Source organism: Atheta coriaria, unplaced genomic scaffold (assembly GCF_025399875.1).
Source record: "Atheta coriaria isolate IRGN ID8LTWV9N9 unplaced genomic scaffold, Caltech_Dcor_3.1 hic_scaffold_3_pilon, whole genome shotgun sequence".
Taxonomy (NCBI): domain Eukaryota; kingdom Metazoa; phylum Arthropoda; class Insecta; order Coleoptera; family Staphylinidae; genus Dalotia; species Dalotia coriaria.
In genome coordinates, this window is record NW_027045445.1 from 5,572,547 (window position 1) to 5,597,490 (window position 24,944).

The 24,944-nt window shown below is 33.5% G+C and overlaps 1 protein-coding gene across 1 annotated transcript; it reads left to right on the top strand.

Annotated features, from left to right (window-relative positions):
- Window positions 1-6,545: 6,545 nt before the first annotated feature.
- LOC135803991 (uncharacterized) lies at window positions 6,546-24,416 on the top strand. The gene is made up of 2 exons (XM_065317743.1): window positions 6,546-7,628; window positions 23,415-24,416. Exons 1-2 carry the CDS (start codon window positions 6,701-6,703, stop codon window positions 23,744-23,746), a joined length of 1,260 nt encoding a protein of 419 aa, XP_065173815.1. The 5' UTR covers window positions 6,546-6,700; the 3' UTR covers window positions 23,747-24,416.
- Window positions 24,417-24,944: the final 528 nt, after the last annotated feature.

Genomic DNA, 24,944 nt, shown 5'->3' on the forward strand with positions numbered 1-24,944 from the left:
AAGCACGCTTCTAGAATATTCCAGAATAATCTAAGTTCGGAAGTTTTAACAACGCATACAGTGTAAATACAAAAAATATTATATTTGATTGCGAATATCTCGTAAATAAAAAGCGATCGAGGCAAACAGATTGAAGATTCATAATCTTCATGAAATTTTCTATGAGATAAGTTATTAAAATTATAATAATTCAAGATTCAATAGATCAGAAATTGATCATAACACAAAAATATGCAAAAATAAAATTTTCAATGAGAAAAAGATAATAAAATAAAACTTACTCATTAGAATTACTACAAACAGTTGCTATAATATTGTGTTTAACTATCTAATAACGTTTGCTCTAATATTTGCGTGTGATGCTGTTGAAATCATGCGACAGAATGAGCGAAACAAGCGCGTGATTCATCGTTAGCACTGCAGTTGTTGATTTCTGCGAGCCGTTGCCATGACTACAATCGCGTCGCTATAGCAACCGCACGTCGAGCGTAGCTAACGCGCGTTCAACTCACACTTCCAGCACACTTAACTCTCGCGCAATTATTCACAAACATTCAAACTCTCAACATCTCCAAAAATATGCAAATTTAACCATCAAAAATTTCACTAAAAATACAAAATAAAATTTTGAAAAGAAATCAGTAGCTATACAACGCCTCTTCACACCAAATTTGTTGATTTTCACACAATTGACAATTGACAGATGTCATTATCACCAGCAGTGAATGTCACCTTTAACACTCAAGGCAAACCTAGGCAAGCAAGTATACAACAAAAGCTCCAAGTCTTTAAATCTCAATCTGTACCTCTCTACAGTTCGTCATGCTCCATCGTGCGCTGTCAGATTTCAACCGGAGAGAATGATGAAGTTCCTAGAGCCGCACACGTCGCTCGAAATGCACGCAGTTGTTTGTTATTGTTGTGTGGATTTTCGTTTCAAATTATGACTCGACTTTATAATTGTCCGAGGGGGCCACACCAACAAAAGCACACAATCGCCCTAAGTACTAGTTATACACCGTAGGTAGGTAATAGACTTCACACTTTGCACGCGGCACAAGGGAGGCTGCTGCCACTGTTGCCTCTCTTAACAATAGCGCAGGCGCAATGCACCGCCACACTAATAGAGATATTATTTTCTCGTTTATTCTCGCATACCGGATTCAATTTTCAAGTGGACGATAATTAAGCGTTTGATGTGCGCCGCCATGTTTATAATTTCACGTTGGAGTGTTAGGTTAGTTTTTTGAAATTTTATTTCGGGGGTTGTAATATTTAATAGGTAAGTAGAATTTGAATTAGGGGTGTAAAATACCGGTATTTTTAAATTTTGAATACCGGTATTTCTTATATTTTGACTAAAAATACCGGTATTAACCGGTTAACCGGTATTTTTATTTCAAAATTTCAAAATTTTCTCCTTATTTTATGCATCGAATGAAAGTTAATAATATGTAATTGTGGTAAGTACAAATGTCGATAAATTGGATTTATAATTGAGACATTAACGGTTTCGTGCGCGCACTCAACAACCGGACATAGGCCCCTCCGGTGTAAGTATAGCTTAACATTTAACATTTAAGATTCGTAATTTTAGTAATAGTAAAAGTAATATACCTACAGAAAGTAGGGTTATGACTTGATTACTTATTTCCAATTCTAACCGAATTTGTTATTTTAGGCAGGTAATAATTTCGATCGACGATTCAAGATAAAAACGCAATTTGACACAATAAAAGTAATGGCGGTAGGTATATATTTGAAGTGATGCTTGTGGATAATTTATTTATTGATTTATACACTATAGTTAATCGATTGGATACAAAAGAAATCGATTGGTGTGGAACATAGAGTGTTTCTATTGGTTTTAGTTTGGTTTTGTTGATTTTCCGTTCATTTTTGTACAATTGGTAAGTGGAATTTTATTGTGGTGAAATGCGTGTGGTCAAAAATTAATCAATTGATTGATTTTATGGAGGTTTTGTGGCTTTTTGTATTAAAAAGTAAGGTAAATATACGAAAAAAGTAAAATTTTACTGTTTTTTGGCAAAAATTGCAGAATTTTTAGTTTTAAGGGTTGTTTTTACCTAATTTATTCATAATATACCCCCAAGCTAATATAAAACTTCAGTTTTCTAATATTTTCAACTTTTTTTAAAAGATTTTGTGATTTTTGCCATTAAAATTGCTTTAAAACTAGAAAAATCGTAAAATTTTGCTGTTTTTGGAAAGAAAATTGTCAAATTTTTATTTTTAAGAGCTAATTTTATCAAATATATTAATAATTTGCCCCCATACTTCCCAAAAACCACCATTTTCCAACATTTTCACCCCTATACTAATGATTTTAGATTTAGGTATCCGACATTCATCTGTTACATCTTCATTATATTTCCCCATTCCTCCTTCCTGTATTTATATGTTTAAATATTCTATTACCTATAGAGATGATAAAGATTATAAAGCAATAACACATTTTTTATTTCAATTCTGTGTCCGTCTGTTGCACGTCTCAATTATACAAAATACAAATGTATCTATACCTAAATACATTAAGTATAAAAGTTAAGCCCGTCGGCCACAACCCAAAAGGGTGGTTTTTGATTATGAGAAAAGGCATTAGTAATCGAACACACACCTTGAGGTGACACCCCTTGAAGCGTCAGCATCTGGACACCGACGAACACTAATATTTTGTGGTTGATCACAAAAAATTAAATAGAATCTAAAAGGGATGAAATATTAAAGGTATTAAATCATTCAGGAAGCTAGTAAGTTTAGTAATACAAGTAGAAAGTTGAAAAGAAATAAAAGATAGGAAATATTAGGGTAAATTAGTGCCAGGGGGGTGAAAAAACGGTGAAAGGCGGTTTGCGGTTTGGTTTCTAATCATAATCGGTTTATAACACCTTTGGTGGTCGATAGACCTCACACAAAACGCTAGAATTAAAAAATTACTTTCAAAAACTGCTAGTGATGGCGCTGTAAGCTGATTTTCGGGTAGCCATCTTGAAAAGTCAGCTGAATATCTAAATTATGAAAAAGTTACTTAATAATTTAATTTGATAGAAATTTTGTGTTTTTTCTATCAGAAATTAAGATAAATATTGAAAAAAGTAAAATTTTACTATTTTTTACCACAAAAATCATAAAATTTTAACTTTTAAGAGTTGTTTTTCTAAAAAACGCAATAAAACTTCAAAAACCTACCACTGATGGCGCTGTAACTCATTTTACCTACGCCACCATCTTGAAAAGTCAGCTGAAAATCTAAATTACAAAAACTGACTCTCATTCACCCCACATATAATTCAAAACTCTATTACAACTTAATTACAACCCCTAGCAGTCCATATTTTAATTTTTCAATTTGTTTGCCCCTTCGACACCACCATCATTTCCTCCATTCTCACATTTCACTGTGTCACTGACAAGAGTGACATGAATTACATAATTACCGTTTACCTCCCTGCGCCACATACGCCATGCGGTTGGGGCATTGAAATCAATTACTCACATTACTCATTTTGTACATTGACACTGACACTGACACATAACCGGCTGCAATGCAGTGTACTCGACATTATTAATGAATGATTTTTTAATGAGTAATGATCATAAGTTCTAATATTAACTAATAAAATATGTAAAACATGGTTTTAAATGTCATCACAACTTAATATCAATTAAAAAGTTGAAATAATTTGTTTCAAGAAGAATTTTAAAAGAAATTTAAAGTATTTTTTAAGCTTTTTGACACCAGATGGCAGCACTGGATATAAATTTCATTCTCTGTCCATTTTTGTTACTTTACTTAAGTAACCGTACTTAATTTATATTAAACAATTGAAAATTTTATGTTTTCCGCCATTTTATACAAGTTTTAAGTGATTTTAAAACTTTTAACCACCAGATGGCAGCACTAAACACAAATTTAACCTCCGCTCATTAGCAAACGTAATAAAATCATTCTTCTCTCGTTTTAATTACTTTAATGTTGTATATTTTGATTGTTCCTCAACCAAAATATACGACATTTTAATAAAGCCATAAATTTGTTATCTTTAATCCGGTTTTTATTATTAATTTTAATTTTAATTTCCAGTGCCCAAAACAAAATTAATTATAACCTAACCTCAAGTTTCCCATATCGTAATCGTAAATTAACATGCTAATAATGTGAGCCATGATTCCCTAATGAGTGTTTGCGAGCGCCGAGTTCAGTAGCCGAAACGAAAACGTTTTATTTTTTCGTTTTGTTTTTATTTTATTTTTGTTTGAATTCTGATTTTGCAAATTTTACTACATCATCATGTGGGTTGGTTGGTTGGTGCCAATTATAATCTGCTTGTCTTTATCTTTTATCTGAGTGACTCTCGGGAATAATGATCTCATTATAATAATAAACACAAACTCGTTGAATAGCCATTAGGTATTATGAGCGTGGAGCGCGGGAGTCCGGGAGTTTGTTCTAATTGCTCGAATAAAGTCATTAAACGCGTTTATAAATAAATTATAATTATCTTGCAACGCACCCGAGTCAAAATACGTGTATTTTTATTAATATACAAAGTGTAACAAAAAAAATCAAAAATTTTGATTAAAAATTACAGTTTTCTGCATTTTTAATAAAAATTTTACAGAAAACTGTAATTTTTTTACTTGAAGACTATTTTCCACCAGAGGGCAGTAGTGTTTTATAGTTTTTATTATTTTTATTTAATATTTCATGTAATACTTTGTATATTTTTCTATAAAAGTATGAAATCTTACTTTTTGACTTTTCAAAAAAAATAAAACGAACATAATTTACCCAAAAAATTGGTTTTCTCGTTGGGTAAATTGTTCGAGTGTAGACTTAACAACACCATGGGCACTCCGCCTGTGTAACTAATTATAAATGCATTACAGTATTACCAACAGCGAGTGTGAGTGGTGTTTGGAATATCAAGATGGCGATGCGCGTACATCTACATAATCGTCGGCGATATTTAGATCGCTCATCGGATAACATTTTTCACTTTTCTTTCAAACTTAACTTTAACTACCTGCAATACGAAATTTAATCACATCGGTTGAGTTGATTACAAAATGGCCGCCATTCATATCTCTACGAATACCTATTAGGTACAGATGTCAAATTTAAACGAAATTCGAAGTCAATTCGAGGTCCATTGATACTAATTACGACTATTCGTTTCAATTCGTTGCGATTCGTCGCGCTACGGTTTGGAGATGTTTGCCGAGGGTTTGTCGAGGGAAAACACGTTCCGCGTTTTATCCACATCAATGTGACACTAGGGGACTAGGCGAGTGACAATTGTAACATGTTTTAATCTTACCCGTAGAAGAGTAACATAACCTAAGTTTTGAAAATGTGTTGATAGGGGGCAGCACTAGTTAAGTCACCAACCTGAAACAAAAAATATTAATTTGATTAGTGTTTAATTAGAGAAATATGAATAAATATTAGATAAATTCGTAATGTTATGATTATGACATGTTAATTAACTTAATTAACATATTTCTAGGTCTAAAAGGTTACCAAACCTATGAAATAATAAAAGTCGTCATAATTTAGGTTTATCTTTGTCATAGTCACGTGACAAACTAGTCTAAAACTCTTAGAAAGTAATTTAATTAGTTTAAGTAACATCTGCCTGACTTAAGTCACTTTAAGTGACTTAACTGACTTAAGTCACTTTAATTTTTTGTAAAAAATTGTGAAATCACTCCAAATAAATAAAAAAATCAACCTGACACCTTGTTCCAACCCTTATCCTTTCACCCTGTCAAAAAAAATTCATTCTTTCTTGTTATATTTTCTTCTGTAGTTCATAAAAGAAGCAAAAATAAAACCCAAGCAGTTTGCTCGCGCGAATGTCGGATAATAAGCTATAATCAACCGAATATCGACCCGCGTTGGAAGAGAAAGCAAGCAAACGTAATGAGGGACAAACACAATTTCCGACACGCCGCGATTTGTACTCATTAGAATGTCAAATGGCGAAAAGTCGAGAACAAAGCACAATCCAACCCAATAATTTACACAATCCGTGCAATTTTTAAACCTCTCTTCTCAAATGTATGTAGGTGGCTATGTAGGTGTGAGTGGTGCCCATAAAACCCTCAATAAAATCCTCGAATCCTTTGTTCCTGTAAATTCGTTGGTAATTCAGTGCACGCATTTGACTCGCCGGTATTTATCACCGCACGTAAAACAAAAGAGTGTAGTGAGGTGTCACCCGCTAATAGGAAGCTTTTGATGTTGCAAACGACGCTACGATTACAAACCCCAGTGTTTCGACTTCCATTGGTGCGGCGAGAGATGAAACAAACTTGTTTGGGACACGGGAGTTGAACCAACGCCCAAAAAACCTTCAACCAATCAAAAGCAGGAATTTATATTGCGGTTGTATAGAGTTAAAAGGAGAGGGGGTAACACCCGCGGAGCTTAGGTAGACACCCAACATGATTGGTGGAGTTAAATAGGGAGGAGTTGTGAGTTAAGTAGTGGGGATGTACAGCTGTAGAGCAAACTGGTCGAGGAGTAGACTCTCACTAAGATTAGTGCGTTGGACGAGCTAACAAGCTATCCGAGTTTAAGTTTACAAAAGTGGATTGGAAATTGACTCCAGTGAGTGATTTAGTGTGTGAATTGTGAACCTAACCATACGTGGACATTAATGGCTTGATAGTCATGCAAGAAACCGGATCCATCTCACCACAATCCATCATTGAAGACATGTCCCCATATCATCAAGTGTCCATCAAGTACGAATCCAGTCCGGTGTCATCACGCACATCAAGTCCTAACCTCACCGCGTGTAGTCTTAACGAACCATTGGAGATGACCATGAATAACCTACGCACCTCCCCACTGGAAGAAGATGATGACCACAATCAGGAGAAATACATATCCGATGATGAAATCAGTGTGGGTTGTCCCAGTCCCTTACCCCTAACTCCCACAACAATGAAGACCACTGTGACACGTCGGAGGACATCTCTAAGTGATTCAGATAACGAGGACTACTTCAAACCCTTGAAGAAACTGAAGATGCTTGATATAGAACGGGAGCGTGAAAGGGAACAACGTGAGCAAGCCGAAAGGGAACGGGAACGTGACCGGCGGATATCTCCTACCTTGGAGGATGATAACGAACATAAACAAAGTGATAATGCGGCTGCAGCAGCCGTCGGAGTGAAAAGTTTCTCCATCATGGATATATTGAACCATAGACCTGCTTTGGCCAAGGGACAACCTACGAGGATAGTCCGACCATGGGATTTGGACCCTGATGCAGAAGCCCAGCAGAACTTGGAAAGGTTTCATAGACATTTGAAGGTCCAGCAGTTGGCGTTGTTGAGACCTGAGTTTGCTGCGTTTAATGCCAGCTACGCGTCGGAAACGGGTAGTGATCGGTCATCGAGCGTTGCGTCGGACTGCTGCTCACCAGATATTGTACCCGCGCATCATCATCATCATCATCAACAAGGCAGATCATCACAACCACAAGGACAACAGAGGTCCGGGGTGAAAACTACCCCCAGTGGGACACCTCTAGATGCTCTGTTTCAAATGACCAGCAAGACCTTTGATTCCAATACTGGGGAGTCGAGTACAGGTATGGTGACTAGTTGTAAATTGAGGTTATGTGGATGTATGTGATTAATTCGGAGCAAATGTCGGCATGTGCGGCATGTGCAAAGGTAAAGCGAAAAAAGCGTGCGCGTTAATGCGACGTTAATAATAATAAAGCATGATGAATAACGCCGGCGCGGCGCGGCGTCCTTTCATAAAGGTGCGACTTTTTGCTCTTCGGTTTCTTCTTCTTCTTCTCGTGTTCGTGTTCGTGTTCTTTGCTGGCTGCTGTGGATGAGCAGTTACTGAGATGCTGGAGCTGTTCTTGTGCCAGACGCATACAAACATGCATTGAGCAATTTTGATGCTTCTTGTAAGCGTTCGGAGAGTTGATGAAAGAAGTTTCGAAATGTGAAATAAGTCATTTCGCAAGTATGGACAAGTGGATTTTTTTTCGGGGATTTATGCAAATTATGGAGAGTCAAAAATTCAATTTATGGCGATAATTTTCAATTTATTTTTTGAGTTTAAAATTTATGAAATTTTGATTAATTATAAGTCCGGTGATTTTTATCGGAGGGTATTGGTTGAGGTATCATTGGAAAGGGGATTTATTGGAGATTAATTATGCCAAAAGAGGAAAATTTATATTTAGTACTTATTTTGTAAATTAGAAAAACGTAAATAATTGCAAAATTATGCAAAAAATGATTACAAAAACGTTTATATCTTCGAAACTGTTAACGATAAGAAAACAATTTTTGGGTGCAGGACAGTTATTATAAAGCCCTATAAGATGTGCTTTTCAAAAATTTATTAAAAATTACTAGTCATTTGTTATTAAAGAAAAACTTGGGTAAAAAACGGCAAAAATTGAAAATTTGCTAAAAAAAATCATTTAAAATATTGATAACTCCAAAACTAAAAACGATAGCACAATAATTTTTAAACACAAAAATAGATCTTTTTAAACTCTATTAGATTTACTTTTCAAAAATTTATTTAAGATTAAGACTCATTTGTTATTAACAAAAAACTTCACAAAAAATCGTCAAAAATAAAAAAAACACAAATTCTCCATATTTAAACATCGATAACTCCGTTAATAATTATCGCAAAAAACTGATAAAAACATCATTAGAAAGATAAATTAATTCTCTTTATATCTCTCACACAAATTTTAAACTAATTACAATTTCCTGGTAATAATCAAAAAAGTAAAATTTTCAAACCAAAAAAATCCGAAACCTACGTGATTTGTCCCATAATATATTTAATATGATTGAGCTGTGGTTAATTGCTAGAAAGTTGTTCACACTAGCGAATAATACACGCAATTACGATCCGTAATTGTTGTCGTTATTAATCAGCGTGTCATTAAATTGCTTTTAACTGGAACAAACCAAAGTACTTAGTATATTACCACGACGAGTAAACAACATCGAAAAAAACCAACATCACTTAACTGCTATTATTGTTTCGAAAGCCTCACATCGTCATCATCAACAATTGATTGATCTAACGGCACTCTTAATAACCAAATAATATAAAATCTTTTCCACGTTTGACGCTTAGATAATTAAAAGTGTTAATAAACGCGTCTTGGCACAGCACCTACCGATCTATATATCATACCCTACGAGTATTCCTCTACTTCTTGTAGCAGACAGTAAAAGAAGTAATAGCTTTATATTAACGCACGAAGAAGTCGAGTCTCTTCGTGTTCTTTGGCGGCGGTGTTATTGTTTTGTGTTTGGAGCGCGACGGTGGTCTCTCCGGCGCAGAGGCCGAGAGGCCAACGAGCCACGGAGGACCGCACACACTTCACACAAACACGCAGATAACTCGTATAAATGAAAATGACGATTTTGAATTTGGTTTGTTAATTTTTATCTGCCGCACAAAGTGTGAAAAGTTCCAATGGAAGCCAAACAATGCGAATTGCCGCAATAAAATCTTCTTCAGCAGCAAGCAGTGCTTGTTTTATTACCACTTAAATAATACCGGTTTTTGTTTTTTTTTTTTGAAAAAAACCGGTTATCGGTTATTTTCCTTGAAAATTAAAAAAACTGGTTTTCAGTTATTTTTTCTTAAAATATTTAAAAATAAATTTTCAGTTATTTATCATAAAAAATAAAATAAACCGGTTTTCGGTTATTTTTCGTAAATTAAAAACCGGTTATCGGTTATTTTTAATTAAAATTTTTAAAAAATCAATTTTCAGTTATTTTTCATTAAAAATATAATAAACCGGTTTTCGGTTATTTTTTTAATTAAAAACCGGTTATCGGTTATTTTTTTAATATGAAAAACCGGTTATTTTTATTTTTACTATTTTTATTCTCCAACTCGGTTGTTATTAATGATGAGGGCGCTTTTAAAAATGTTAATCACATTCTAATTGGCGGCACACCCGCCGACTGTGAACGCGCAGTGGAGAAAAGAAGTGGTGGTGGGTCACAGTCTAAGCGCAGGCGAACAGGTACCACTCTTTGGCGTGTGGATCAAAGGCGCCGCCGGATCGCCGCGAGCGACGGCCGCTCACTAATTGGAGGCCGCTGACGAGCGAGCTTCAAAGCGGCCGCGCCGACGGAATCAAATATTGAGCGATTTGTGGCTAATTGAGTGACCAACAACTTTATACACGAACTCTCTCGCGAGATGCGCGGCACGTACAACACGATGGAACATGCGAGAGGAATGTCGAGTGTAAAGTTATCCCTAAAACATCGTGTTTTTCACTTTTTCACTCAAAAAAACTCAAAAAACGCAGAAAATGAAGAAACAAGATGGCTGATATTCATTTAACAATTTTTGGGTGATTCTATGTTTGGAAGTGTGAATGTATGTGTGTTTGGTGTTAGAAAAAATGATAAATCGCTTTTTAATAGATTAATTATTGCAATTAGCCGGACGCGTTTCGTGCGATGTGGCTGAGACGCTAACGATAGCACGAAATTAGCGCCGATGTCAAAATTATGAACATTTTGTGTGTGATGCGATGTGATAATCACGTTCGGAGAGTTTAACGACTTTTACGCAACGTAACTAACGTTAAATTGCAATTACTAGCTTTGTTTTGAGGTTAGGTTCATGACAATCTCATATTTTGCTCTAATTAGTGATTAATTACGTTGTTTATTTATTTTAGTAATTTATTTGGTCATATTACATTAATTAAAAGTTAAAAACATATCGTGGATAAAGTATAGTATTCGGAATTAATTTTTTTATATGATTTTTAGGTTATTTATGAGTTTTTGGTTAGAAATTGTGAAAATAAATTTTTTGATAGAATTTTTCATAGAAAAGTTTTAGTTTTTTGATTATAACTCAGAAAGTAATTAAAATATTTTAATTATTCTTTCGCGAGTGTCTCACGTATTAAATTCTTTTTATACAATCACTTGGTTATTATGATTCATTCAAAAGTTATAAACAATTTTGTGACTAACTTGAAAATTTTTGAGAGAACTATTTAAATTGTTTATAACTTTTGATGCAACAATGCAATTTTCCATGTTTTAACATAATTAAATAAAGAATTTATTTACCAATCCATTTTCAAAAGAATTTTGCAATTAAATTTAATAGTTTTTGAGTTATTTATAAAAAACTAAAGAAAAACACAAAGCAAAATACAAAAATTTGAATTTTAAAAAAGTATGCTAATATCTTTAATAATTAACAAAAATGAGCATAAAAAATGTATCGTGGATAAAGTATAGTATCCACTAAATATAATCCTAAACAATTTCTCACGTAATTTATAAATTTGTGGTTAGAAATTGTGAAAACACATTTTTTGTTCCATTTAACTCAATATTTCTGCAATCAGATTTATAAAATGCTAGCAAATCGTCTATGAACAAATGCACCACGTAGCAAATCACGTAAATCACGTAAATGACGCAAAACGCAGCGTTTACCGATGGGAAACACAACATAACCTCAACCTCAACCTACTGCATCGCACAGTAGTCGCATCCCAACGCTCAGATTTCAAGTCTCATTGATTTGATTCGTGTGTACGTGCAGCAATCACAATAAGACAAACTTGCGTTACGAGTAAAATTGCTACCGATGGTACCGATGGTACTGTAACTGTAATGGATACAAATTGAGGTTATGATCAATTTCGGTAGCATTGTATTATATGTTAATATCGTTAATTCTTTCGAATGCTTAGTTTTCGATCGCTTTCATGCGATGAAAGATTATAGATATTAAGATGGGTATGATATCCGTTCAATGGGTAACCTGAGGTATGAAGAAGTGAGGAAGCCGTCGGCAAAGCGGTGCGTTTCGAAATCAAAACGACCACAATATCCTCGAAGTTGAAGTTGAAGTTGGAGTTGGAGTCAATTATATCTTCGAGAGTGATCATATAGTAATACATTTCTTCGTATAAATGCATAATATCAGAAGGGAATTCGGAAGGTTCTTGTTGTGGTTGCGATGGTCACTCTTGTGGCCAGTTACAAGTATACGCGTATTTTCCGATGGGAAAGTTTTAAACTTTTATTTCACACTATGCTTACGCGAGAAGAAAGAATTTTTAGATGAAATGTTTTAGTTTTTTAATTATAACTCAAAAACTAATTAAGATATTTTAAAAATTCTTTTGGGAATGTTTCAAGTATTAAATTTTTCATATAATGGCAAAATCTTGTTTTTGTTGTAATGTTTGTTTAAAAGTTATAGACAATTTTATAAAATTTTATTTTTTTTTATAAAATTTTATTTTAATTGTTTATAACTTTTGATGTTACAATACGATTAACATCATATAAACAAAATTTATGCAGAATTTAATTATAAATTTATTTATGAAAGAATTTTGTTATTATTGCAAATAGTTTTTGAGTTATTAACAGAAAACTAAACAAATACATAAACAAAACACAAAAATTTCAGTTTAAAAAAAATATGAATGTTTAAAGCCTAATAAATTTAACAATTATTATTACAAAAACATAATTCAAACGTTATTATCACGCAAATTTCTAGAAGATTTATCACACCAAAATTTAACTACGTGCAACATACAGTTTTCCCGTAGACATAAAAAAACAAAATCTAAAACATTAACACACCAAATAAAACAAAGTTTAAAAACGCAATAACTCCGAAACTAAACAACATACAACCATGATTCCAATTTCAAATTATAGATCTTAACCTAAACTATAAACTAAACTATAAAAAATTTCACACATTTTCACATCTCAGCCGCAAATGACCCAAAACAATAAAAAATCAAATTAATCTCAGTGTAAAGTTATAGTTTTGTTTAATTTTCGCTTACAAAGTATAAAATAAAAACTCAATGACTACTTACTCCACAACACAACACAACACAATCCTAAAATCTCGCGTGCAACTATTAAACCGTAAATTGTTGCCGTAATACTTCTGTTAACTGCCTATAGGTGGCCAAAGGTAAAAGAATCACGTTTAAGCCTTCCGTGTCCACATGTCTGGCTCCTCTTTGTCGGCTTCCGTGTCCACCGAGTAGATTAATTGGGAAGGCGTTAAAAATCGATACTTACAGCCTACGAGTACAACAAACGTGTTTCTATCGCTTCGAAATACTCGAAAACGCCCTGACGACGTAAACAACATTCCACGGCGCAAGTTATACTTGCATAAATCTTTCATCCGAACGTGTCAATTACTTAATTGTGGCGCATTGTAAACGCCAAGAGTTTAGTGCTAATCGTGACATATTGAAAGTTTGTCCAGGTGCAATTTGTATTTATCTCATACTTCAACAGGAAGGGGGAGAAAGAGATTTGTAAGGATTGGCCGTTGATTTCACGCCGGATTCGGATAAATGAGGCGATAAATCTTCATTTTGTTCTTGTATCGATTTACGATTAGTGAAATTTTCAGAAATTCAATCGCAATCGCAAAAAATTAAACGGAATTCTCTTGAAACATTTAATTGACTTCCGGTTGGAGTTTTTCATTGTTATAGGACCCTAAAGGGTCGCGCAAACACATAAAATAAGATTACAGCTACCCAAGTTTATGGAAGCGCTAAAACACTTGGATATACAGTGTGTTTATGAACATTAAACACAAAATTATACTTTGTTTCTTTATTTTATTTTATTTTTTGTTTTAAGAGTAACAAAGTGTTATTTATTATTATTATTATTATTTTACTTTGTGCTTATCGCGCGGGCTATTGTTGTACGTAAAGTGGCACTTATGGTTGATATTTTAATAGTTTTTTTAGGAGTTATTCTTTGGCGCATTGCGCACGTTTAACAATCACCATTAAAATGCGGGCTATAAAAATACAGCGTTTAAAATATAAATATTTTGCTACATAGTGTAAAATTTGAAATTTCCGGTTGCAAATTGACTAAAACTGAAGAAGAAAAATGCGAAACATGTGTGCGGTGAGTTACCAGTTGAAAATTGAGATGTATTTTGACTTTTTGACATGTTTCAACGCGATGGGACGTCAGGCACACAAAAAGGGAGGACAGAAACTTATTTTCAACACTAAACATATTAAAAAAGCTGTTGAATTGATTTTTTCTTCGATTTATGCAACTAATTATGGTTTTAATGTATAACAAGTTGCCTATTGTATAAAAATAGATAAGTTTGTGAATTATGATTGAAAAAAGCTTAAAAATCGCTATTTTTGATTAAAAATTAGCTAAAATAGCTTTTAAATTGTTTTTTCTTTTATTTTATGCAACTAATTATACATTTTAATGCATAACAAGTTGCCTATTAATAAAAAAGGCTAAATTTGTAAATTAACACCGAAAAAGCCCAAAAATATTAAATTTTAAGCTAAAATGAACAAAAATAGCTTTTTTACTATTTTATGCAACCAATTATACATTTTAAAGCATAAAAAGTTGCCTAGTTAACAAAACAAGATTAGATATGGCTAGATTCTTCATTATGACTGAGTAAAGATCAAAAACGAACTTGAAGTGGCTTAATATCTTGCCGCAATGTGCAACTTGCAAGTTTCAAGTTTCCGAATGACAAAAACGTCAAAATATTGACATGCCACTTGTGCACAAGTGCAGCGCTGATCAAAAACAAACGAGAATCTCAACAAAACTCAAGTTAAACTCGCTGTGTACCCCATCACCATCACCATTACGCTTTTCATTTGTAAAGAACTCATTTCCTGTCTGTTCTCGCAGTGCGCATCTCTTTTTCAACATGTTGCGTAAACCGTCGGCTGCTTTTTAAGTTTCCGAACAGAATCAGTATCGTTTACAAGTTAAGTTACAGAAGTTCTGAACGTGCATGAAACTCATGAAAAGTTTGCTTGCTAAAGATATCATTAACATAGGCAACTTGTTCTACGCACATGTAGAAGATTCACATACAGTGAATAAATAACTCAATAAATTTGGTTTTTGTTTTGTTTTTGTTTTTAGGTTAGTTTTGCTAATAGAATTAGGTTGAGTTTGGTATCGTTTGAAAGTAAATTTATTGAAGAATATATGATGTAAATATGAATTTTGTAGGTTTTGCAGTTTTTGTGTAATTGAAGTTTGAAAAATATTTGCAAAAGTTCTTTATGTCGAATTAAAATTCGTGATAACTCCGAAACTGATAAAGATAATGAAACAATTTTTTTGTCAAAATATAGATAATTACAAAGACTATGAGATAAAAATTAAAAATTTTGTTAAACTATCATAATTTGTTTATAATTTACAAAATAAAGTAAAATTCATTGAAATTTGCTCATAAATCTTTTAAATATTAAAATTAACATAGGCAACTTGTTCTACACACACGTACAACACTCACATACACTAAATAACTCAATAAATACACTTTTTTCTTTTCTGTTTCAGTTTAGGTTAGTTTTACTAATGACATGTCGTTTGTGCGTAACTGCGTACGAGTCTATTATTGTAGAGAACTCAATAAACTAGACGCACACTGCTGCGCACGAAAAGAGATCGTAATTAATTCATCCTCTCGCGCCGCCATCTTGGCGACGGCGCGCGCGAATGAATGAACGACTGAAATTTATTAATTACTTCCTCCTACGCGTTCCGAACACCTTGAACCCTACTTACACACACATACAAACACATACAAAACACACGAAACGCATACAAAAACAAAAAGCAGTGAAAAATAACCTAAAAGAAAGAATATTTCCTCTGGTAGGGTTAAAAGTGTTGCACAACGCGTAGCCGGTAATTAACCAAACATGATTGTGGGATCTGAGAGTATAAAAACGAGGAAAATTAATGACTAAACGATTTTTTATGAATTATTAATTCTTTTGCTTTCAAAAAAATAATTTCGTGTTGTAATTAAGAGTTTCATGTTATTTTTTATTCAAAACTCAAGAGACAGGTGGATTAAATGAGTTTTTCTACTTTTACATTTAAAGCGACATAAAAAGTGGTATTTTAAACACGGACGGCCAAAACCGTGAATAAAGTACTTTAGTCACGGGTTTTAGTCACGGGTGGAGCTTGCGCCTGCGCATTAGCCTACGGTGCAGCACAAGACGTGGAAATAAAGTGAAAGTAAAAAAAAATAGTGTAAGCAAAACGTGACTAAACTTTATTAAACACTCAATTGATTAAACACTCGTGACTAAAACTCCCATTCAGCAACTTGATGTTTAAAATACCTTAAAATGTGTTTTGGAATAAAAACACACTGTATATGAACGTTTTAGTAGTACCTAATTAAGTCAAAAATTACGAGCTATTGTTCGGGCTAAATTATATTATAGTATATGGCTTTTTAATTTTCCATATTCGCGATTATTATGCACGTTTTAAATATGTTGTGACATTTTGAAACGTAATTTATTTTCAGTTTCAATTTATTTTAATTCGTCCGTGATGCAAATCGACGTCGTGAAATTATTGTGTTTCACGCATTAGCATTCTAGCATTAAACAACAGCGTAGCATAAAATTATGTCATAACTTATGCTAAATATCCTCTCCTCTGTATAGTGTATGTAGGTATGGATTTAAATGTTTAAATATCAAACAACGCCGAGTGTCATTAATCAAATCTCAAATTAATAATTACACTTTGAAGTTACGAGTAGAGATGAATGTTTGAGGCTTTCGAAAGTCCGAATTTAAATGGGTGTCGGAGAGGTACGGATAGCGTTGATTTATTAATTAAACATTTAGCGAGTTTATAATTGATTAATATCAATGGTGCTTAATTATCATATTAATGATTCAAGGTAATTATGTTTTGGTGATGAACGGTTAGAAAAATATAAGATGGTTAGTTTTGATGCGTTGTAACTTGGGTAATTAAAATCATAGGATGTTGATTTAAAAAGCATTTGAAAGATTATTTAATGGAGAATAAATGTGCTAAAAATTAGTTTTGTGCGATTTGTAGTTTTTGTGTAAATTGAGTTTGAAAAATATTTGCAAATTTTGGTGAAATAAAATTTAAATTTGTGATAACTCGGAAACTAATAAAGACATGATAATGATTTTTGGTAAGAAGATAGATAGCAACATAAACTATATGATAAGACTTAAAAATTTTGTTAATCTATCATAATTTGTTTATAATTTAAAGAATAAAGTAAAAAAATTTAATATTTAGTGAAAAATTTTTAAAATTACAAAAAAACTATTTTTTAAACGTCAATAACTCTGCTAATAATTATAATAACAACATGGTACAAACATCAATTTATAGTAAATCTTATAAACAATATTTGACCCAAATATCAACTATGTATCTATCATAGTTTTCCAGAAATCGTCAAAAATATAAAAAATTGAAACAAAAAAATTCACAACTCAATATAATATAACATCTGGTATATAAATATATACTATAAATACCCCCACACAAAAAAAATTGATTATGTTATAAAAGTGCGGCATGTTTGAAAGCTACTTAGATTGCCAGCTCACTTAATTTCGTCGTTTGGCCGCCATGTTCAAATACAACATTACTTATACACCACAATGTACGTTTCGGGCGTTTTGGGCTCCCCTAGCCCACAAAAAACACAACTCGTGAGCCTAAGTGCCGATGCCGGCATCTGATAAGACGCAAGTTCCGCCCCGACTGTTTATTTTCGTGCCACTCCAACAACCACGAATCCAAACGCACCACAAATCATAAATAAAGTCCAAAAACCCAAAAACAAAAAAAAAAAAAAAAGCACAGGAAGCCAACTTGTGATTAGATAAAATAGGTAAATATCCAATATCCAATTTGGTATCTCATACGAGTAGGTAGACATCTTGTTAGTAACCTAACCTAACATAACCTCTACACATTAAATTATTCCACTTCTTCATATCTAATTCCACTTATTAGGAATTCATTAAGGGTTGCGGAGGATGTGGATCAATGTCGGGTCCCTATCCGATTACAATTAGATTTAACTATCTTATCTTCTGCTTGTATGTCTATATTCATGCAGGACCGGATTATGAAAAAAATAAATTGATGGAGAGGAAATCAACGATCACGCTAACAACTTGATGTCGTCATAGTCGATTTTTGATTATCTCGTTTTAATTTTAATCACTCCACGAATAGGTATAATTTCTATCAAGTCGCGATTGAAATTGCTCCCATGCTCCGCTGTAGGTACGCATTGCGCTGCGTGCGGCACAACGTATTTATTTAATGAAATACCATCGGCGCAGATTTCCAGCCAATTTCGCGATTGCAATTATTATCTTATTATACGTCGATATATACGCGCGTAATTATTGTAATTACGTTAATTGTTATATTGCCCCTAAGGCTACATGTACTTAAATTACTAGAGTATAAAATTATATCATCTTACGCCATCTAGTGGTGGGTAGTTTAGAGGTTTTTATGTTTTTTGCTATTTTTAGTTTAGTTTTGATGAAAATTGAAGAAAATTTTTATTTTTTTTTTGCTTCAAACTTTAATTATGGGAAAACTATAAAAGATACAAATTTTCTTTTTGGCACATTTATTCTTCTTTAAATTTTCTTTCAAATGGCACTTGAATCAATTTTCCATGATTTTTATTACTAGAGTTATATCGCATCAAAACAAAACTTTTGAAATTTTAACGCTTTTTTTAACTAAAAAATTACTTATATCAACTTGCGCCATCTGACGGTCGATAGTTTATATATTTTTTTAATATTTTTAGCTATTTTTAGTCTAATTTGGATGAAAATTGAAGAAAATTTGTATTTTTTTGCTTCAAACTCTAATTATGGGAAATTTTTAACAAAATTTGGACGAATTTTGACTTTATTTTTTAAATTATAAACAAACTGCAATAGTTTAACAAAATTTTAAAGATGTATCTTATAGTTTTTGCAATTATCTACATTGTGGAGTAAAAATCAGTATCATACCATTATCAGTTTCGGAGTTATCACAAATTTAAATTCTATTTTAACAAAATTTTCAATTTTTTTTCAAACTTCAATTGCACAAAAACTACAAAAGATAAAAAACTAATTTGTGGCAAATTTATTCTTCTTTAAATTTTCTTTCAAATAGCACTTGAATCAATTTCCTATGATTTTTATTACTTGAGTTATAATGAATCAAAACAGAAATAAAAAAATTTAGCACTTTATTGAATTAAAAAATCACATATATCAACTTACGCCATCTGCCGGTCAATAGTTTATAAATTTTCTATATTTTCAACTATTTTAGTCTAATTTAGATAAAAGTCAACTCACGAAATGACTTAATAATACGGGCATTACGAACATTAGGGCGTAAAACTAGTTACGACTTTTTTGAGCTACCGTCGAACCACTAACGCACATAAAACATATTAGGTAGTCTAGTAATATAATGAGAACAATATAATGGGCAATGACCAACTGACAACGTTCTAAAAGAGGCCAAACACACTTTACGACCGCAACAATTATAAACCGAAAATATACGCTCCTATTAAACTCGAGTCTTGTGACTTAACTTGAGTCAAGTTAACTGTTACGCGTCTATTTGAAGGTCTGGTGAGGGACAAGTCAAAAGATAGAGTCTAGACGTCAATATTATTTTATTTCTACTGTCAACAGTTAAGACTTAAGTTAAGTTCACATTTAATTAGTCGCCAAGTCAACTTGCTTAAGTCTGGATAACTCCATTGTCTTCAAATTATAGACTGGAAATATTTACGAGGATTCTCACAAATTAAATTTATTCTCACGTAAATTAAAATGATTACTCTATTTTTATATTATTAAAAATTATTTTTATTTTGATTTTGAGTTAAGTAAAAATAGAAAAATTATAAAACCGTTATTTTGAGATGCGATAACTTAAGTAATTTAAATGGTAAAATATTGATTCAAGTGTCATTTGAAAGTAAATTTAATGGAGCATAATTGTGCCAAAACTAAAATTTGTATCTTTTGTAGTTTTTGTGCAATTGAAGTTTGAAAAAAAATTGAAAATTTTCTTAAAGTAGAATTTAAATTTGTGATAACTCCGAAACTAATAAAGATAAGGTACTGATTTTTGCTCCAAAACGTAGATAACAACAAAATCTATAAGTTACATCTTTTAAATTTTGTTAAACTATCATACTTTGTTTATAATTTAAAAAATAAAACAAAAATCGTCAAAATTTTGTTAAAAATCGCAAAAACACAAAAACAATGTTTTAATACACTATAACTTAAATAATTTATAACAATTCATTAAAAAACATAAAATCCGCAGGTGTTGCTCAAAACCAAAACAAAAAAACCCCGGTAATTTCGGAAATTCTCGTCCCTTTTTTATTTTTTGATGAAATTGCACCGAATCAACGCACTAAAGACCGCTTAAAACGTAATTTTCGAACACTCAGAGCCTTTAATCAATTCCACCGGCGTATAATTTCTCCAACCTGTTGTTTGATATTTCACGGTGGGCCTCAACTTAATAAACACAAGCTTAAAAATATGTCAATTTTGAAAAGCACGCCACACGCGCAACTGAATGCTAACATCCAACTAATTAGTTTTAAAATTAGACATCTCACAGCACGTGCACAATTCGTATCACACTCCTGCATGCACCTATCTAACTATTTTCGGTTCGAAATTCTAATAGGCGTGCGTATTACGCGACGCTAGCCTCAAAGTGAGGTTAGACTCATCGTTTAGTACCCGGCGCATATTTCACTCGTCGCGCGCCGTCATTAAGTCGCCTTCTAACACGTTATTAAATAATCCGTGCGCTGAAACAGAAAATCTTCATCATCATCAAATGATTCTAAAAGTGAACGACGCGCGAACACAAAAGTTGTTTAAAATTCCACGAATATCCACATCTACCTTTACTCAGTGCTACTCCGTGTTGTCTTTTTTCCATGCGACGTTTGTGGGACGCGTGATTTATACCCAAATAAAAAGCAAAAGAAGTGGAAACGTTTTCCAGCGCGCAGAGCGCAATTAAGAATCCGCTGTGTGTGTGTTTTTATTGCGGCGACGATTGAAAACACATTCGAATGCGGCGACACGCAACAACTACCGAATCTGAGACCCTAACCTAAAACCCAAGGGGATGTATAATACGGAAAGTCATGTCAACACCATCTAAATACTCCATGGGGACGTGGAATCAATAAATCAGAGGCGCTTCGATGTTTTTCAAAAATTTTTGTTTTTCCACCCAATAAACCACCCCAAACACTCAGGTTACACCAAAATATATTCTAGGGTGTATTATGTCTACCCACACATGGTGCGACTAATTTATTTAATTTCCGAATAATAGTTTTGCTTAAAAACGATTTTTAAAATTTTTGAGGAAATTTTTCTGAAATTTTTATATTTTACACGAGTATTAACCATGTAACGCTAGTTGAGCTGCTGGCAGGTGTGACTAACAGATCCCTTTGTCGATGCCGACACCAGACCAAATCAAACCTCGCCGCAAACGAGTCTGGTATTCATATTCTCTTTCTCTACCAGGTCAAGTTTCTTCACGGATAACTTAATGCGCCGGCTTCCATTGGACGCTGCTTCACGCTTCGCGAAAAAGCGCTGAATTTCGGATGCTCCGAGGTGGGTCTTCGATACCACCTTGGAGGAGAGTTATTACACCACGTGTTGTTTGTATCCGGTTGAATTTATTTCTTTCTCCACACACTAGAGGCGTGGCCCAAAATGGAATTAAACGAATTAACAACGAATTTTTCTCTCTACGGCATTAATTGATGTTTTTCAATTAGGTTATCATCTCAGGCGGTAGTAATTCGATTATAATATCCATCCCCCAACCCTCAACCCCTAAATCTATTCCTAGGGTCGTAAATTGTTTTCATTTGGAGTTATAACTTAAAATCACAATCGTAGGCAACACAATGCGCGCTGGTGGCTTTTGTGTTGCCTACCCTCGGATAATAAAAAGCAAACACAACGACAACTCAGGTCGGAAGCTGTTGTGTAACATCCACATCCTATTCTATTGACAATAAAGTTGCTCAAGTGTGAAAGTGGTTTTTCTTCAGTTTTCAACTTTTTTCCTTTCTTTTGTTAGCAGAGGTTTCGCAGCTATGAAAATAAACTGCGTTTAATTTATCATATAAAATATTGGTGTGTATGCTTTGATGTGTAGCATCAAACGTTGAATGCGAGACGTAAAATGATGGTTATGATTAAATTATCCTTTTAACACTCGCGCTGCAGCTATTTTTGAACGTCTGTTGGGTGTGAATGTAAGTTGAGGTTATTTTCGGTCGTTTTAGCCAACAATTTCTATGCGCAGCGGAGAGAATTCGGTTGGTTGTGTGTTTGTCAGGGGCGGTGGTTGTAGGGTTGCCGCGCTGCAAGGGGGTTTATGTCTCTGGTGACATTACAAGCGAGTAAAGCGGGTTGTCGCGCGCTGGCGCGCGTGCGGAATGCTCATTTTCTCATCAGAAGTAAATCGGTTGGAAAATAGCGCGCGTCGCCGCCGCCAGTAACACCAGATCGTATTTATTACGCCCGGGGTGTCAACCCCTCGACGAGAGTTATTGTTAGCGCTCTAAACTCTTCCACTCTCACACAGAATAAATTTTAACTTAAAATACAAAATAATAAAAATTTATTTTTTTAATTTTTAAGTTTTTGTATTTGTTTATAGTTTATATGAGGGTTAGGGGTTGGGTAATTTGAGAAATGATGAAAATCACGGCGGAAAATCGCTGGAGCTAATAAATCTTGGCGTCCAACCCCGAAATAGTTAATAAAAATCCCCGGGCGCGACACTTGAGCCGGCGTTTGTCGTCGCTGCAATCTATCCGCATTAGGGACTCCCCCTCGTCACGACGACAAATTTACGAATCACGAGGGAGGACTGACTATTCGACAATATGTTTGTGTGTTTGCTCAAACGCCTTAATACGTATTAATGTGCCCACTAACGCCTAACGTCGCTAACGTCAAGTGTGAACGACTGAACACTGAACACCCTCGATAAAGTTGCGCGTTCGGGTTCATAAAATTACGTATTACTCGCTTACGCTATGGAATACAATAAAAATTTTGATTGATATAGATTCAGAATTTAATTACGCAACTGCTGGTGAAATAGGTTTGTTAGAAAAATAAAAATTGAAAAAGTTATGGAAGAAAAAGTAAAAAATTTCATAGAAAAATTGATGTTTTTAATTAATTAACATAGTTTAATTAATTTCATTCAAAAAATGTTAATTGATGTTAGTGAAGAATTTAATTACGCAACTTTCTGTAAAATAATTTTCTTAAAAAAATAAAAATTAAAAAAGTTATAAACAAAAAACTAAAAATTTCATAGAAAAATTGATGTTTTTAATATAAAAACCAATTTTAATTAATTAATTAATGCATATCTAATCAATTTCTTTTAATTTTCAGATGGTCAAAGTCACCTCAACCTCTTCAACAACCGCCAGCAACCGAAGAAAAAACGAAAATCGCGCACGGCGTTCACCAATCATCAAATCTTCGAGCTCGAAAAGCGTTTCCTCTATCAAAAGTATCTCAGCCCGGCCGACCGCGACGAAATCGCCTCCAGCCTGGGCCTCACCAACGCCCAAGTGATAACATGGTTCCAGAACCGTCGCGCCAAGCTCAAACGCGACATGGAAGAGCTCAAAAAAGACGTGGAAAATTCGAAAATCATCAACGCGCACAAAAGTTTCCTCGAAAACGTGCAAGATCTCGGCATTCTCAAGAAAAAGCCCTGATGTCCGATGATGATTGCGCCAAGAACCTAGTAATCTCACACGAGAAATAGCTAGAGTTGATGAGGAAATTGTATCGGATCTAAATTTCCCTTAACTCAAAGGGAAACGGTTTCCTCCACAAAAAAAAAAAAATTATAAAATGAAATTTACGTACTTAAAACAAACAAATACTTGAAATGTGTGTAATTGTTATCATTTTGTACATAACAAAACCAAAAAAACACTGCTCGAAACACCCTGTATGTGTGAGTGTATTTTGTAAATATCTAACTGTAAGTATTTAATGCAATTAGTGAATTAGAACGTTTCGCGCGCGTAATAAATGTTAATGTTGTAATTAATCTTATAAACTGTAACCTATGCAACCAGACATACACACACACTTTACACACGCATGAGAAAAAAATTCATTATAACATATTTATATCTATTTTTTTGTTTTTTCGAAAATCAACGGGTATTTTGCAATATTTGTACGTTATTGTTTAATTCAGCCAGCTTAGACGATAAGCGTTAAACAATAAGTAAGTGACAACTGTGTATAAACTATAAATATTATAAATAATTCAAAATATAATTCCTGCTTGAAGATTGTGCTGTCAAAACATGTTCATTTTCGATTTCTAGTGTAAATGTGAATAATAATGATTATAAATCGATCTGAATATGATTCCTGTTGTGTTTTTATTGTTTGAGTGAATAATGTTCAGTATTCACTTGACGCATAATGAAAGATTACGTGCAATTAGTACATTTCCGACACCTGCGGCAGATTAAAAGTGAGGAAGCAGCAAGCGATAATTAAATTACCGGTGGGTATATAAAGGTAGTCGTGGAAAAAACGATGAAAACACATTAAAATTAAAATTACACCTCACTCATGTTCTACAATATTAATGTTTTAATGTGATGCGTGTAATAACGTAAAATGTTCTTTTGTTTTCACTCGCGCGCTCGCCGGCTCCGAACAAAAGCACATCAATGCTTTTCATTACACTTTTACAACTTGTGTGTGTCTTAACGTTTTACACCCGCTTTGTTTTCAGTTGTTCCAAGATGGCGCATGCGCTATTTTATTAGTATGGGAAATTCGATAGTGATCTGGTTGAGGTTATGTTGGTTGCGGTGGCGTGAGCGTAAAACTTATTGTTTCCAGAAAGTTTTATGTGTGTTTCGGCAATGGCGGACGCCGGCACGA